Consider the following 18,125-nt stretch of genomic DNA (forward strand, 5'->3'; position numbering starts at 1 on the left):
ATAATTGGGATGGGAGTGTCAGAGACAGTGCGATTGGCACAGGACAGAGCGGAGTTTAGGGCTGTTGTACATAGGGTCGCTATGAGTCGCAGGCAACTCGACGGCACATAACAACAAACAACAACAACCTTTGGGTTGGCAGTACAATTCCCTACCCACCTACTTATTCCTCTTGTCAGATGCCATAGAGTTGAGGACAGCTCATAGAAACCCTATGATCAACAAGTCTGAACCCTGCCGTGCGCCGATCTCTTCATCTCTGAAACCCAAGCCCATTGCTGCAGTCACTCCAACTCTCTGAGAGCCTCCCTCTCCTTTGCCAACCCTCCACCTTTCCTAGACGATGCTCCCCTTTAAGGAATAGCCTTTCTTTGCAACATGACCAAATTTTGTGAGATGAAGCTTCACCAGCCTTGCCTCCACGCACTCTGGCTGTCCTTTTCCCAAGATGTATCTGTTTACTCTTTTGGCAGTCCATGGAATATTCAGTGCTCTTCTCCAACACCAAAGCTCAAAGGCATCAATTCTTCTTCTGCCATCCTTATCCAGTGTCCATCTCTCAAATGTACAGCAAGTGATTGCAAAGACTATAGCCTGAATCAGGAGCACCCTGGTCTTCAAATTGGCATCACCTAGAGTCAGTGATTTGGAGAGGCCCCTGACAGTGGACTTTCCCAATCCAACATGTTTCCTGATCTCCTGACTGCCAGTATCAACGGTGTTGATCATGAATCCAAGAAAGAGGAAATCCTTGACAATTCCAATCATTTCTCCATCTAGGTCACCAGAATTCTACCATGCATTAGTACTTCCAAATCTTTGGCATGTCTACAAGTCATCTGAGACACCTGTTACAAAGCAGAATCTGATTAAGTAGGCCTGGATAATGGATCAATACTGTGAAATTTTAACAAGCTCCCAAGTGCAGATGATCATATTTGGAGTAGCAAACCCTGGGGGTCAATTCTCCTCTGTCACTTGTAGTCGTGGTGACACAAAATTCGACTTCAGGGCACTTAGCAGCATAAATATACACACACACATTTACATGCATAGTCTGAAAATTTAAGAATTAGCAAAAAATTAATGGGATCATTATTTTTTAAATGTGAATGTTTAAAATATTATTGAATAATAGGCAATCAAATTCAAATAAAGGAATAAGATCACATTGCTGTGTGGGAAGGCAAAAATATAAAAATGTCTATTTCCTAAAATTAATTGAATACTTTTAGTTTCACTCCAGTGGAAACCATCAAATGATGTTTTTTTGAAAGGTAAACAAATGCCACGCTTGTCATTAGGTACCATCGAGTCAGAAAGAACACCTAGCTGATCCTCCAGCAGGTTTTCAAAGGAAGTAAAGGTCACAGGAGGACATTCCTTGTCTTCTCCTGCTGATGGATTTGAACCATATGCCTTTGAGTTGGCAATGGAGCTCCTTACCACTGCGTACTTGATTGGGAAGAAGAACTAATCCACGCTTGTTATTGCTGCTGTGCGCTGTTGAATCCGTCCAGATTCCTATGGACTCTGTATTCGGCATGTGGAAGCATTCTTTGACTTCCTCCTTTCTCTCAGCCATTGCTGTGTTTCAGTCCTTTGTTGCAGTTATTGTGAAATCCATCTTCCTCTTTCCCCCTGACCCTCCACCTGTCCAAGGAATCTCTGATGATGCAATCTACAGGGAGGCAAACTGTTAGCCGATAAAAAGCCAATTCTAACCCCCAGACAAAAGATAGTAATGTTCTTCCTGGCTATTTACATCCTTGAACACCCACTGGGGGTGGGGGGATGTCAATTTTTAATTGTTTCCAACTCACTAGCAAGGAAATGAATTGAGTCGTACTTTCCAAAGCATAATACCCTTCTCCAGCGACTGGTCTCTCTGGGTAACATGTCCAGTCTACATGACATGAATATAGTCTTGCTATTCCCTTTTCTAAGGATAATTCTGTCCTTCTGACAGTCCATAAAGTATTCTTCATAATCACCACAATACAAATGCATAAATTCTTCTCCATTTTCTATTTTCAATGGTGACTAAAAGATCCTGGTTTGAGTCAGGCACACTTTAGTCCTAAAAGGGGCATCCACGGTCTTTTTTTGTTGTTATTGTTGCTATTAGCCATTGAGTCACCTGGGACTCATAGTGACCCTGTGTACAATAACTCTGAACCATGCCCTATCCTAAGCCAGTCTCACTGTACCTGCCACACCTACTCCTATTACTCCAGTCACTGAGTCAATCCATCTCATCCTGGTCCTTCCTCTCCTGTGCTGTCCCTCCACCCTTCCAAGCATGATGTCCTTCTCCAAGGACTGATCCCTCCTGGTCACATGCCCAAAGTGTGTGAGATGGAGCTTCAAAATCCTTGCCTCCAGAGAGCAACATGATTTTACCCTCGCCAAGACAGACCTCTTTGTTCTCTTGGCAGTCCATGGTATGCTCAGTAATTTTCTCTAGCACCATTGGAATACATTGCTTGATTTCTTAACTCTTATTTCCAGTTGAAGGGAGCTCTAGTGGTAAAGCTCTTAGGGCGTTAACTGTTAAAGACTCTTGTGGCCGCTCAGTTGTGAATGGTGATGGCAACCCAAAGATGGTAGTTCAAATCCACCAGCGGCTCTGAGGAAGAAAGATGGGTTGATTGGAAGGCTTAGAAATCCCCTGCAGGGTCAGCTATGAGTAAGTTCTGACTAGATAACAACTAGAGTAATTGAGTGAGTGAGTTTCCAAGGGTGTTGACAGTGGTTCCAAGTAAAACAGGATCCTTGACAAACTCAACTTTTTCTCCATATACCATGATGTTTCTTTTTTATCTGGCTGCAAGGAATTGTATTTCTTAATATTGAGATAACTGTAAGACTTAATGAAACAACCACAAAATACACACATACTCTCTCTCAAATAAAATGATACAACCTTTATTATAAATGCGAAATTTTAAAATATTCACAAAAATAATTTATATGCATAAAATATACCATATGTAAATATTGATAAAGAAAATAATATTTTATCTTTTAATATTATTTTGCATTCCCAAGATAAGAGGAGCGAAGTGATAGAGAAATCATTGCTTGTTATTCATACCAATTCCTTTCTCCTGACAAAAAAGCCAATGACCCCTATAATTTACCTATTCTATCATGATTTCATTTTTTACCAAGAACCCTATCAGCACAGCTACAGCACAGCTTTTCCTTTTTTATAAAATCAAACCAATCAGCAGAAAGATCAACTCTTCTTGATTATAATTGTCCTTTTTTTCCCCCTAGAGTTCCAATCAGGTTGTCAATTTTGGTCCTAGACTACCTCCTACAGTTCCCAAAATGGCATGAAACACAAAATGGTTTTTTTCAAAAGACAAATCAGCATTTCCTGTACAAAGTGAACTCACCAAAAGATATTTATGAATATGTCCTTTTACAAACATCAAATAAGTTAATAAAAGTAAAAAGCTAAACTTTATAGACACCACTAACTTTTCCTGAGATATATCAAAAAAGAATATATTATAATTGTTAATAGTACATTACATTATTATTATTATTATTAATCAATAATTATATTATTTATTATTCCATAATGTTAACTATATCATTAATGTTAGAATAATTATGAGAGAGTCAGGAATAACACTAAATATCTTATTTTAAGTTCTTGCATATTCTTAGACAACTACAACTCAACTTTTCAGGGTAGGAGCAGGGTCTGGATTTTCTTTGGGATTCTATATGTTACTGTGACTCACATCACTTGGTGTAAGTTTGTATGATAGCTGAAAGAACACAGTTCAGACTAGCAATAGTTCAAACCCATTTGCTCCACTAATATTTCATTAATACCAAAATGAGGGCTCATAATACGAAGTAATTTTTTAAAAAAAATAAAAATTATAAATATGTACTTCTATATATAAGTGCATCTGATTCCGCCCATGGTTTTTGCAGTCATTTGCTATGAATCTGAGAGCTGTACAATAAATAAGGATGACAGAAGAATCAATGCCTTTGATCTGCGGAGTTGGCAAAGAGAACTGAACACCCCACAGATGGCCAAAAGAACAAACACATGTGTCTCTTGGAAAGAGTGCAGCCAGAGTGCTCTTTGGAGGCAAGAATGAAGAGGCATGTTGGTAGGAGGGCTATTCCTTGGAGAGGGACATCACACTTGGAAGGGTGGAGGGACAGGGAAAGAGAGGAAGATCATCGATGAGATGGATTGATCCAGTGACTGGGGAAATGAGGGTAAGTATGTTAGAGAGAGTAAAGTTGGCACAGGACAGAGCAGATTTCAGAGCTATTGTATGGGGTCACTGTGCATCACAAGCAACTCAATGGCACACAACAACAGCAACAACAACAGATTAAGAAGATAGAAGCCACGACTAACAGGTGAAGAAAGAAATAACACCACAATTTAACACACTTTCCATGAAGGATTGGTCAACCTGAAAGAAACTCAACAAAGATACAAAAGAATTAAACTATACAACTAACCAACTTTGCCTCATGGATAGATGTGTTCAGGGTACTGTACCCAAGCAAAACTCAATTTCTTCTCAAATATGTATTAGGATATAAAGCAAGTTTCGACAAACGTTAAAAAACTGAAATAATGCAAATTATATTCTCAGACTACAATGTTACAAAACTAGAAATTAAAAACACAAGGATAAAGGACAAAAACTACTAATGTGGAAATAAAATAATACACAGTTTGAGCATTACTGAGTTATAAAAAAATAAAAAGCAAAAGCAAAAAATCTCTTTAAACAAATGAAGATACAATTTATTAAAACCTCTGGGATACAGCTAAAGCAGTCCTCAGGGTATAGTTCGTAGCAATAAGCAAACACATTAAAAAAAGGAGGAGCAGAATGAATGACTTAATACAACACCTCTGTCAAATATAAAAATAAAAACATGCTACTCCCACAAGCTCGAGAAGAAAGAAAATTGTGAGGATAAGGGCTGAAATCAATAGGATAGAAAACAGAAAAACAATTGAAAAGATCAACCGGAACAGGAGCTGTTCATTCCAAAAGGTCAATAAAATAGACAAATCACTGACAAATATGACAAAAGAAAAGAATGAGAAGATAGAACCAGTTAAAAGTAAAACAATAATATCGGGATATTATGAAAAGTTATCCTCCAATAAATTTGAAAACCTAGAGGAAATGGATAAATTCCTAGAAACTCACCCCCTACTTGGATTGACAGAAACAGACCCATTACAGGACATAAAAGTCCGCCCTCCAAAAAATGTTCTGGACCAAATAGCTTTACCAGTAAATTCTACCAAATGTTCAGAAAAGAACTATAACCAATTCTATTTAAGTAGAAGGAACACTCCCAGAGTCATTCTATGAAGCAAGTATAACCTTCATACCAAAACCAGGCAAAGACATTACCAAAAAAGAAAGCTACAAACCAGTATCTCTCATGCATATTGATTGAAAAATCTTTAACAAAATCCTGGCCAATTGAATTCAACAGTTTATAAGACAAATAATTCCTTTATAGCCAAGTGGGACTCATACCAGGTATGTAAAGATGGTTCAACATAAGAAATACAATCAAAGTAATTGATCATAGAAACAAAGCCACGAACGAGAGCCACATGATCCTATCAACTGATGCAGCAAAGGCATTTGACAAAGTCCCACAACCCCTTTTGATTAAAACACTCAACAAATGGGAATGGAAGGGAATTTCCTCAACATAGTAAAAAGCATATATGCAAAACCAAGAGCAAACATCGTTCTCAATAGAGAAAGACTAAATGCATACCCTGAGGAAAAGGGACTAGACAAGGTTGTCCACTATCACCACTCCTATTAAATATTGCATTGGAAGTACTTGCTAGAGTAGTAAGAGAAAGAAATAAGAGGCAACCACATTTGCAAAGAGCTGGTAAAACTGTCCCTATATGCAGATATTGTAATAGTGTACACAGAGAACCCTAAAGACTCAACAAAAATAGACCTAGTAGACCGGTCAAGTGTCAGGATACAAGATCAATATACAAAAATCAGTGGGATTTCTCTACAGCAACAAATGAAACACAGAACAGGAGTCTAAGAAAGCAATACCATTTACAGCAGCCAATCACAAGATTAAATACTTGGGAATAAATCTAACCAGAGACAGAAAGACCATTATAAGAAAAACTACAAAACAGTACTGTGAGACACAATAAGAGACTTAACTAAATTGAAACATGTTCCGTGTTCATGGATTAGGAAGACTCAACATTTTGAAAATCACAATCCTATCAAAAGCAATCTACATGGTCAATACAATCTCATTACAGATATTAATTTATTTTTCAAAGAGACAAGAAAAGCAATTGGCAAGTTTATTTGCAAAGAAAAGAGACTCAGCATAAGCAAAGCTCTTCTGAAAAAATAAAAATGAAATGGGAAAGGGAAAAAAATTGAAGCGAGAGGCATAACACTCCCTTATCTCAAAATATACTTTATAGTTATAGTAACCAAAACAGCATGGCACTGGTACAATGATAGATACAAAGACCAATGGAATAGAATGAAGAACTTTGAAATTAGCTCATCTGCCTGTGGTCAATCAGTACTTGACAAGGAAATAAAACTTATCTAGTGGGGAAATGACAACCTCTTCAACAAATGGTACTGGCAAAACTCGACTTCTGAAGAAGCCTTCAGAAAGCTGAAGCAGGATCCATACCTCAAACCATACACATAAGTCAATTCAAGGTGGATTAGAAACCTGGAGTGAAACCTCAAAACCATGAAAATCTTAAGAGACAAAATGGGGTGAAACTTAAAAGGTCTAGCCTATAATACAAAGAGGCTGGAAAACACAGCCAAAAATGCACAACCTGGAGAAGATAATATTGATGAGTGGGACCTTCTAAAGATTAAGTCCCTGGGTGCATCAAAACCTTTTCCCCAATAGGGTAAAAAGAAAACTTACTAAACAGAAAAAACATTTGGCAATGTAATTTCAGATGACAGTCTCATACGAAAATGTACAGAATGCTACAAGGCCTCCACAAGGAAAAGATTGATAACCCAATTACAAAATAGGCAAAAGACATGGAAAGACCTTTCACAGAGGAAGACATTCTAATGGCCAACAGACACATGAAGAAATGCTCAAAAGCATTGGCAATAAGAGAGATGCGATCAATACCACAATAAGATATCATCTCACACCAACTGCAGTGACAAAACTTAACAGGACATCAAGCAATAAATGTTGGAGAAGGTGTGGCGAGATTAGAACTCTCATACACTGTTGGTGGAATTGTAAAATGGTACAGCCACTCTGGAAGATAGTTTGGCATTTCCTCAAAAAGCTGAACTTAGAGATTCCATATGACCCAGCTATTCCACTGCTAAGAATATACCCCAAGGAAAACAGAACTGCAACACAAATGGAGGTTTGCACACAGATATTCATAGCAGCATTATTCACAATAGCATGAACATGGAAAGAGCCCAAACGTCCGTCAACAGTTGCCATTCACACAACAGAATAGTACGCAGCACTCAAGAGCAATGGTTTTGAAAAATACCGTATAACACGGGAGAGGCTAGAGACCATTATGCTGAATGAACTAGCTATGGTGCATAAGACTCTTACTGTACTAAGAGAAGGATAACTAGTAAGTAAAATGTGCATAACGATCCCAAGAGGGAAGAGGAGGGTCAAGGACACTGGGATGGGAAATCTTGGGGTCTACCCCCCCCATGTAGATGAAAGAAATACCATGTAAAAAAACTACTGTAAATAAACTAATTATAAAAAGTAACAAAAGGACACACTTGTAAAAAAATCAAAACAAAACTTCAATTCACTTTGGGAAATACTCAGTTTTTCTGAAACATTCTAGGTCCATCATATTTCATGACCTCATTTATTCCACACCGAAGGTCAAACCAGAAAAGTGACTGTCCATCACAGAGCTGGTCGACCAACTCTAGGAAATTGTCGCTACTGGACACATGAACTCTGAGTCACCCCTCACAGAGCTCCTACCACCAGGGACAGGGTGGACGTGCACTCAAAGGTGGGGTGGCGCCCCCCATAAAGGCTGGAGGGGCTGCTTGGAACAAAGCCAACCTGCACAGTTTGCTCTTGGTAACCCCGCCAGGACTCGGGGTTGGGAAAGCCAACAACTCAGTGACATCCCTGCCCCTCACTGCCTTCCTCTGGGCTGTGAACTCAGCACTTTGCTGGGCTCAGGAGTATGTTCAATTATATAGATAGATGAGGAGGACTCCGCGACACCCCTGGTCCTAGCCATCATTCTCAAGCTATGGACTTTAGTGCCCTCTGGGACAGGTGGTGGGGTTGGCATACATCTCTGCAACACTCCTGGATCTCACCCTTCCTAAGGGCTGTTGACGTGGTGGCAATTGGACCAGGGTGTGTGTATGGCCTATGAGTCAGTGACACTCCTGGACCTCACTGTCTTCTTTGGGGTGTGGATCGGTGCCCACTAGATGGGCCATGACTCAGGGAACATCCCCAGTCCTCCCCATCATCCTTAGGGCTCCAAACTCAGTGGCCACTTCACCAGGGTGTAGGGATAACCCACGATTCAATGACACACCCCTGGTCTTCTCTGTCATCTCAGGGCTATGGACTCAGTGACCACTGGGCCAGACTGTGGGGACAGCCCAGGACTCAGCCCACTATTTCTTTTCTTGACCTTATACCAGGGAGGTATACATTTGCATATCATTTTCTGTAATCTGATGATTACCCTCTATCTAATTAAACTATTTTCTGATTAGTAAAAAAATTACTCAACTTATTTGTTAAAATCTTCTCTCACCACTTCTCCTGCCCGTTCCTTCTCATCATTCTCTCCAGTCCAATCTGTTTTTTGCTAAAAGAGTTTGACTAGCAAAGCGGGATTCTCCTTGGAGAGTAGCTCAGAGAGAGAGAGAGGATACTACATTATGGGCAAGAAAAACCACAAACACCTTTCAGTAAGGGCTTTGTCACATCACAGTGTTAGGCACAAACATGCAAAATAAAGTGGTTACAGAATAAGTGGGGAGAATTAGCTATGAAGGAGAACAAAGAAAGAAGTGATTACAGAGTAAGTGGAGAGATTAACTCTGAAGTAGTTAGAAAAAAAATTATAGGCCCTAGAGTTGGAAGATCCAGACCCTGATCTTAATCAATTTGATCTACCTTTACATGGCTAATTAGTTTCAGAAGGATGAAATAAAAAAGCATGCTTTGTACACAGACTGTCTTCTGAAGGCAACTGCTAGATATGAAATTAACCCAGATGATAGATCTTAAATTTCTAATACTTTAATCAGAAATCACAGAAACAAATGATCTGTGTTCTTGGAAGATTAATATAATTATTTGTAAAAATCCTTTTACAAAGAGTACAGTAAAGCCTCATTAACTCAAACCTTTCTCAGAAATCATCATTGGAGAGGGAGCAAGAGGGAACTCATAGGTGGAGGGCACAGTAAAGAGTTTGACAACTCTCGGGTTATTGACAGTTCTAATCCACTCAGAGGCTTCTCAGAAAACCATGTCTGGTGTTCTATTCCTGAAAAACCACAGTTATTGAAAATTCTACAGAGCAGAGCACTGTTCTACCCTTACACGTACGGATTGGAATTGACTGGGCAGCAGGTTTTTGGTTTGGTTGGTCTGTTGTGGTTTTTTTTAAGATTTAATACACAACCCTAAGGCTGGAGATAGGAAACTTGACACATTTTAGTTTCTTTAACTAATTAGTTGTGTACGATTTCAGAAAATCCTCTTAAACCTCCCTAGTTTCTGTTACATATCTAAAGCTCAGGAATTGAACTAAATGATATAATTAATCATTTTATATCTAGAATTTTTTATTTCCTCATGGCTCAAATAGCTAGCCTGTTTCCATTTTCTTCTCCTCATGTACATCTTTTCTGAGAATGGAATTCTTTTCATCCATTTGCTTTGTTGTTTAATCTCGAGTTCACAAATATCCCGGAAATGTCACAAGAGTCTCCTATTTGAGCAATTCTTTTCGGTGCATTTTTTCAGAACAGAATGCATAGCTTTCACGTGATTCTCTAAAAGCCCTGTGAACTCCTCAAAAAAAGGTTAAGAACTATTAACTTCAATAATGAGCTAATGTCAAGTCATTCTTATCAACTTGTGAAGAGAAGTTCACTGGACCCCACATCAGTAACACACAGTAAGTTGTCCTAGGCTGTAAATCGTAATGAGAGAGATGGTCTATCTCTCCACCAAGGAATCCACTGGCAGACACAAGCCATGTCCAAGCCTCTAACCATTCAGCTTTCAGTTTAACAGCACAGTATAGGCCCCTCCATCGCCAGTGTTCTTTACACCAATAACACCCACTATATATTCTATTACAAATATATTCTATTACTAGTAAGGAGTTGTGCTGTCAATTCAAAGACATGTACTTTGAGTCCATCAGTTGCTTTACAAAAGAAAGATATATAGTCTCTTCCCATGTGATATACAGCCTGGGAAACAGCCCTGGAAGGTCTGCTGTGAGTGAGCTATGACTCAATAGTACATAACAAAATCAACAGATATTCTGTCGGTATAAGCTACGTTTCAGACTCTCACAAATAGTCTTCTCATGAAGTAAAGAGACATGAACGATACCTAGTTCACTTCATTATCTCAAAGCTGTGAGCAGTGCCAAGCTAAATAGTACAAGGGAGGGAGGGAGGGAGGGAAGGTGAGAGAGGGAGGAAGGAAGGAGGAAGAACGGACACGACACGTCTACCAATTTATAAAGAAGGTCACAAGGGAGTTACCATCATCTTCTCAATTGGGTTTGACTTGAAGCTTCAGCATGGGCAAGATGAGGAGGAGGAGAAAGAGCTTCAGAAGGATAAAGCAGCCATCATTAAGACAAGCAGTGCTGCTCTCCCAGAAGAGACAGCAAGATGTGCTCCAATTGCAAAGAAAATTAGAACATAAATCCAAACTCATAAATATACTAATCCTGCCAACAATCATAGAATCTTAGAACTGGAAAACAAATCTTGGAAAAGTTTAATACAGGCTTATCATTTTCATCAAGAAAAATAGAGACCCAAAATGAGAAAGGGACTTACGCCAAAGTGACATTTAGTGATTAACACATTTACCAAACTCCACTACAACATCCACCCACAGTTAGGCACCAACCTAATAGCGCCTTCCAAAAGAATACCGCAGTCAATTTCCTTACTTCAAGGTAAAATTCAGCAACTAAACACTTCATCCTTTGCTACCAGCAATATATCATAAATAGTGTGACATTTTTGCCTGATCTATAAACATAACTGTCCTAGTAGTCTAGTTTATAGGGAGTTGCACTACTAACACAAAGACCACTCCCTCTCTGATAGTTCAAATGCACTAGGAATTCCCAGGGAGAAAGCTGGGTGATCTCATCCAGAGCAATCCACAGGCCTAGACACTCAGTGGAGGGTAAGATACATTTACTCTAACTTGATGGAAAAGAGTGAGTAAATGAATGATTTGTACATAATAGAACTTGGGTTCAAATTATTTTCATTCTTTATCTGTAAAAAATATCAATGCTATAGGGGCAAATCACTTTTAAGTTGTAAACTTAATTAGTTTTTCAATAAGTCTTATTTGCTTTTTTCTTCATTGACAAAATTACAGGAAGAAAAAGGTTTTGTTCATTTGTCTTGTTTAAAAAAATGTAGTAGATCAAATATGAATGCGTGTGATTTCATTCCTATACACTTCTGGTAATTGTATTTCAAAAACCTAATAACACTTGCATGTCTTTTCTCTTTTAACAGGAGCATTGTTTTAAACCCATCCTATTTCCGAAATCATCTTCGTCAGGCAACAGTGTTTAGATGTCTGGAGAGATACTCAGAAGCCGCCCGGTATGTTTGTTATAACTTTCGTGAAGATTTATCTCAACTTAAATTAATTTTATTCTCAGCTTCTGGTAATAGCATAATAGAACTCTCCATTTCTCTCATGGAATATGATTTTACCAGAATTATTGTCTTATAAACGTCAAACCAACAGTTATTGACTATCTTTCTCTTTAATTAAAGCTATTCCTTGTTCATAGCTCTTAGCAAAATTCTAACTTTCCAGCCGTGAGGTCACTGGCAATGATGGGAAAACTTCCACAGGAGATTAAAAATGAATTTGACCTCTTTCCCTTGCATATGCGGCTGGTCCTAGTTGTAATGATACAATCCCACTTCTCTCTTTCTCCAGTTCTGGGGAAGAAATTCAGTCACAGAGACAGGATCCTAACAGCCACCATCTAGGCATTTCTATCAGCCTCTTGCTCATAGATGTTCACACCTTTTTCTCAAGAATTTAGCTTAAAAATGTGGGTGCTTTCTGGACTTTCTCTAAATACTTTCTCTAGCTTTTAAAAAGAAATTGGAAATAATGCATATAGAAGGCCTAGGTTATCTCTAGAACACTTGCAAATAATTATTAGCATGAATTTAGAAGCAGCAATTTACGCATAGGATACAATGAACAGTGCTAGAAAACTGGCACCATAAACAGATTCTCTTTTTTTAAGAAAGACTCAGTCCCTCAGTGATGCAAAGATTTGCATTCAGTTACTAAAGTAAATATCGGTGGTTCAATGCCACGAGATGACTCAAGAGTCACGGGTTTCCTTGTTTATTACATGATTATTTTTTCTTTTTTAATATATTCCCAAAAGTTGCTCAAACTTAATAATGTAGATAGAAAACAGCAGAGTTAAGTCTAACCACTTTTACTTTCATTCAAACTGATACAACCAATACGACACAATTTCTAGTTTTCTGTGTCAATGTCCACTTTGGCATCATATGTGCCTCTCATGCGAAGCTCATGCCTCTCTAGTAGTTTCTATCCATAACAAGTCTAAAGGAGACAGACAGTCTCTTCTCATGCCATTTACAACCGTGGGAAGCCGGTGAGAGGTCATCCATGAGTTCTGACCTGATGGTTAAGAAAGCTTTTTAAAAATCTTGAACAGCTAAAGAACTACCCATTCTAGTGCCAACGTGCACTTATTTCTTTTTTTCTGCACAGTTAATGTGAAACTTTATGGTGGAGACAGCCTCTGTGCTCAGGGCAAGATCTCTAGGGAGATTTTGTCAGTTCCAAATGTTTTGTCTGTTCCAAATACAGTTTAGAAGATTAAAAAAAAAATAAAATCTATTGATCTGTTGTTTGCTTTCCAGTTTCCCATATACCGTTTCTCCCTTGTTTTATCAAATGTTCTCACAAAAAAAAACCCTCCTTATTTCCTTCACTGAATTCTCCCTTTGACTCACTTTCTACCCACATACTTTTCCTAATTATGTGAGAAAGAACTGAAGTGAGTTTTCTTTTGCTCTATTGTTTAATGACAGGTATTTTGGGATTTTAAAAGCTATGAGCTGGGAATGACGCAAACTAGTTCGGTATAAACAGTTAACAGTGATCTTCAAAATTACTTCCCTCAAGATGTGGTTTATTAACGTGTCTTCTACTTTATATACAATATAAATAATAAATTATGAGATGCAACTTCAGAATTACATTTAAATTATTAGGAAACTGTCAGTTGTGTGCTGAGATCACTTGCACAGATCCTACTGAAGAGCCCATGGCGAGGTCTTCCTGGATTGGAAGACTCAGTTGTTAAACTTCTAAAGAAGTTAGCTACACTTGGAGTATTTACATAACATTATTGTTTGTTATTGCCTGGTCCACTCCACATGGTTCCAACACACCAAGGCCATGCATATAACATCAGTTACACGTAACTACACTGTCCATTCCTGAACCATCTTCACAATCACCTCCTTATCAAAACCCATTGTAGCTCCCACTATTTTAATACATCTCATTGAGAGGTTTTTCTCTTTTTGGATTGACCCTTTATCAAGCACAATGTTCTTCTCCAGGGACATCCATAAAGTGAAATTATACCATCTTTGCTGGTTGCATTTCTACCAAGAGAAATATCAGATAGTCCATGGAATACTCCTATTTATCAACACAATCAAAGGCATAATTCTTCTTCACTCTTCATTATTTATTGCCTAACTTTCTTTTTTTTTTTTATATATTTTTTTTTTATGGCCGTAGACTATTGCCTAACTTTCATGTGCATAAGTTGGTGTTGTTATTATGTGTTGTTGAATCACGTGAATCAGGCCCCCTTTAGTTCTCAAAGTGACATCTTGCTCTTTAGAAATTTTAGGAGGTCTTTGCAGCATATTTTCCCACTGGAGTACGTCATTTGCTTTCTTGACAGCTGCTTCCATGGACATTGAATGGCTTAAACTTCTCCAGGACGAAACTGTTCATTCTCTTAGCAGTCCATGGTATATTCAATACTCTTCATCAACACCACAGCTCAAAGGCATCAATTCTCCTTTTATCCTCCCTAGTCATTGTCCAGCTTTCTAATGCATAGCAAGTCATTGCAAAGACCATGGCCTAGATCAGGGGCACCTTAGTCCCCAGACTGACATCATTGCTCTTCAGTACCTTGGAGAGGTCTCTGACAAATTTTCCCAATGCAAAAAGTCTTAATTTCCTGGCTGCTGGTGCCAAGAGTGTTGACTATGGAGCCAAGCTAATTAAAGCTGTTAACAATCTCAATCTCTTCACCACCTACCATGATGCTGCCAATCAGCCCAGTGGTGAAAATCCTTGTTTTCTAGATGTTGAGACTCTATCCATTTTGAAGGCTGCAGTCCTTGACCTTCTGCAGCAAGTGCTTCAGGTCCTCCTTAGTTTCAGCAAGCAGGGTTGTGTCAGCTGCATAACGCAGACTGTTGATGAGTCTTACTCCAGCCCTGATACCACCCTTCTCCTCATAGAACCCAGCCTCCTGGATAATCTGTTCCACATACAGATTGAAAAGATGTGGAGATAGGACACATCCCTGGTGGACAAGCTTCCAATTTAGAACCATGCAGTGTTTCCTTGCTCTGTTCTGACAACTGCCTCCTGGTCCAAGTATAGGTTTCACGTTAGCACTATCAAGGGTTCTGGGATTCCCATCCTTCTCAGAGTCAGTCACAGTGTGCTGATGTCCACACAGTCAAAAGCCTTTTCATAGTCAATGAAACACAGCTAGACATTCCTCTGGTGCTCTCTGCTTTCAGCTAAGAAACATCTAACATTGGCTACAATATCCCTAGTACCACGACCCCTTCTAAACCCAGACTGCACTTCTGGAAGTTCTCTATTGATGTGCTGTTTCAGTCATTTTTTAATAACCTTCAGCAGATTCTTGCTTGCTTGTGATATTTATGATATTGTTCAATAATTTCCACACTCTGTTGGATCACCTTTCTTTGGAATGGGAACAAATATAGATCTCTTCCAGTCAGTAGGACAGCTGGTTGTCTTCCAGATTTCTTGGTACAACTTGGTGAGCACATCCAGAGCAGCATCCATTAGTTGAAATATAACAGTTGGTAAACCATCTATTCCTGGGGCCTTGGTTTTGCCAGTTCTTTCAGAGCAGCTTGAACTTCCTCCTTCATCACCATGGACTCTTCCTCATACATTGTTTCATAAAATTCTTCTGTGTCTGCCAATTCTTTTTGGTACAATGACTCTGTATACTCTTTACACCTTCTTTTAATACTTCCTGCATCATTTAATATTTTGCCCAAAGCATCCTTAGGTATTGCCACGCAAGGCTTGAATTTGTTTTCTAGTTCCTTGAGCTTAAGAAACGCTGAACATGTTCCATCCCTTTAATTTTCTGACTCCAGATCTTTACACATTTCATTATAATACTTTGTCTTCCCACGCTGCCCTTTGAAATCTTCTGTTTAGCTCCTTAATATCTTGATGTCTTCCCTCTGCTGGGATTCTTGGCGCTCTAGGGCAATATTCGGAGTCTCTTCTGACATTCATCTTGGTCTTTTCTTCCTCCTCTGTCTTTGTAATGACCCTCTGCCTTCTTCCTGGATGATATTCTTGATATCCTTCCATAACTCATCTCGTCTTCACTCATTAGTGTTCAAGGTCTCAAACCTGTTCCTTAGATGGTTTTTTAAGTTCAAGTGGCAGAGAGTCAAGGTCATAGTTTGGTTCCTGTGGATTAGATTTCATTTTCCTTACTTAACTTCAGTTTGAACTTGCATAAGAATAGTTGGCGGTCTGTTCCACAACTAACACCTGGCCTAGTCTACAGAAAATTATACTGATAGCCTAATGACCACATCTCTCTAGTAGTTCAATTTCAAGAAAGAAAGATAATCTCCTCCCATGCAAATTATGCCTTGGAATCCTAATGAAGGGTCAGCTAGGATTCAGTGCCAACTCAATGGCAATGAATTTATGCTACAGTATAATCCATATTTAAGGCCACAGTCTTTGATGTTTATCAATAAATGCCCCATGGCCTCTTTGCTTTCAGTAAGAAAGGTTGTATCATCTCCACATCACAGGTTGTTAACAAGTCTTCCTCCAATTCTGTTGCTGCATTCTACTTCAAATAGTCTACATTCTCAGATAATTTGTTCATCCTATAAATTTAATATATATGTTGAAAAGACTCAGCCTTACACACATCTTTGAACCAAGTATTATTCTCTTGTTCTGTTTAAATTATTGCTTCTTGGTCTAAGCACTATTCTACATAAACATTATTAAGTGTACTGGAATTGCCTGTCTTCACATTGTTATATATAATTTGTTATGAAAAACATAGTCAAATGCCTTCTACTGTCAATAAGACACAAGTAAACATCTTCTCAATATTCTCTGCCTTCAATCAAGATTCTTAGAATCATCAGTAATAATATGCTCATTCTATACTTTTGACTGCAGCTTGGATTTCTGGCAGTTTCTCGTCAAAGTAATGCTCAATACAATTTTTAACTCTATCAATATTCTACTTTCTTGTGATATTAATGATATTTGATAATTTCCATCTTCTACTGGATCTCCTTTCTTTGAAATGGGCACCGGCCACACAGCTCCCTCCCAGATTTCTTTGTATTTAACAGTGGGCACAGCCAGCGTCACATCTCTTTGTTAAAACATTTTAAGTGGCAGGCAGTCTGTCAATTCTCAAGCCCTCTTTTTAACCAATGCCTTCAGTGCAGCTTGTACTTCTTTGAGTACCATTGGGTTGTGTCTTTTTCTTTGTTTTTTAACCCTACCCTACCTCTTGAAATGGTTGTGAAGCAACCTTTTTTCTTTTTTACAATAACAGTTCATTCCTTCCATCTTCTTTTGTTACTTTCTTCACCACTCAAGTTTTTACCCTTAGAATCCTTCACTGTTACATCTTGAGCCCTGAACTAACGTTCTTTCTGTTTGAGAAAAGCTAAGCACATTTGTTCCCTTTTACTTTCTAGCTTCTGGTCTCTGCCTGTTTTGATATATTGTGCTTTATCTTCTCAAGCAGACCTTTGGAATCATCCTTTCATGGTTTCTTACATCATCATTTTTTTCTTTTTATTTTAGCTTCTCTATATTTTAAATCAAGTCTCAAAGCCTGCTCTTATGTATATTTTGCTCTTTCTTTCTCATGTTTTCAATTATTTCAATTTCAACTGTGGGGGAAATTATTCATACTGAGATCTGTGAGTGCTGTTAGCCTAAAAATTGGCTTTTTGGGGTCATTATGGTTAGCCTTTTCTGGTCTCCAGTTACTTTAACTGTAGATACATGGTCTTGCAAATCATCAACAATTGTGGGACTAGGATAACAGAATGTGTGCTTCCCACACTGGCCAGCTAAACTTGAGGTGAGCAAGACTTGGGGGAGACTAGGGCAATACCCTGGGGAAAGCAAGAACCTGGTGGTGAGATCATGGTGGTGGCAATAGAGAGACTGTGGCACTGCTGTGGAGAAACTGTGGCAAGGTGTGACCCAAGGTTTCTTACATTTATGCTAGCCACAGTTAAAGGTCTTTCCTGTTCTTGCCATATGCTTTAAAGAGAAGCTAACTTATAACTGTTCTGAGGCAAACCTTGCTGGATGGTTTCAATTTGACTATTCTTACGTCAACTCATACACACCATTAATCTCTACTCTCATGAAAAATAGAAGAAAAACATGAAAAAATGCACAGATTAAATATTTTGTGATGAGAGCTAATGACTCTTGATAATCTA

At 38.6% G+C, this 18,125-nt stretch overlaps 1 protein-coding gene across 1 annotated transcript in view; it reads left to right on the forward strand.

Moving 5' to 3' along the window:
* Positions 1 to 18,125, forward strand: part of SPATA16 (spermatogenesis associated 16) — a 343,510-nt gene that overhangs the window by 139,447 nt on the left and 185,938 nt on the right. The window contains exon 4 of the mRNA XM_006890379.1: positions 11,820 to 11,909. Within this exon, the coding sequence (XP_006890441.1) occupies positions 11,820 to 11,909 (90 nt within the window). The remainder of the gene's footprint in view (positions 1 to 11,819; positions 11,910 to 18,125) is intronic.

This window comes from Elephantulus edwardii, unplaced genomic scaffold (genome assembly GCF_000299155.1).
Source record: "Elephantulus edwardii isolate Elephantulus edwardi_28Jun2011 unplaced genomic scaffold, EleEdw1.0 scaffold00088, whole genome shotgun sequence".
NCBI lineage: Eukaryota > Metazoa > Chordata > Mammalia > Macroscelidea > Macroscelididae > Elephantulus > Elephantulus edwardii.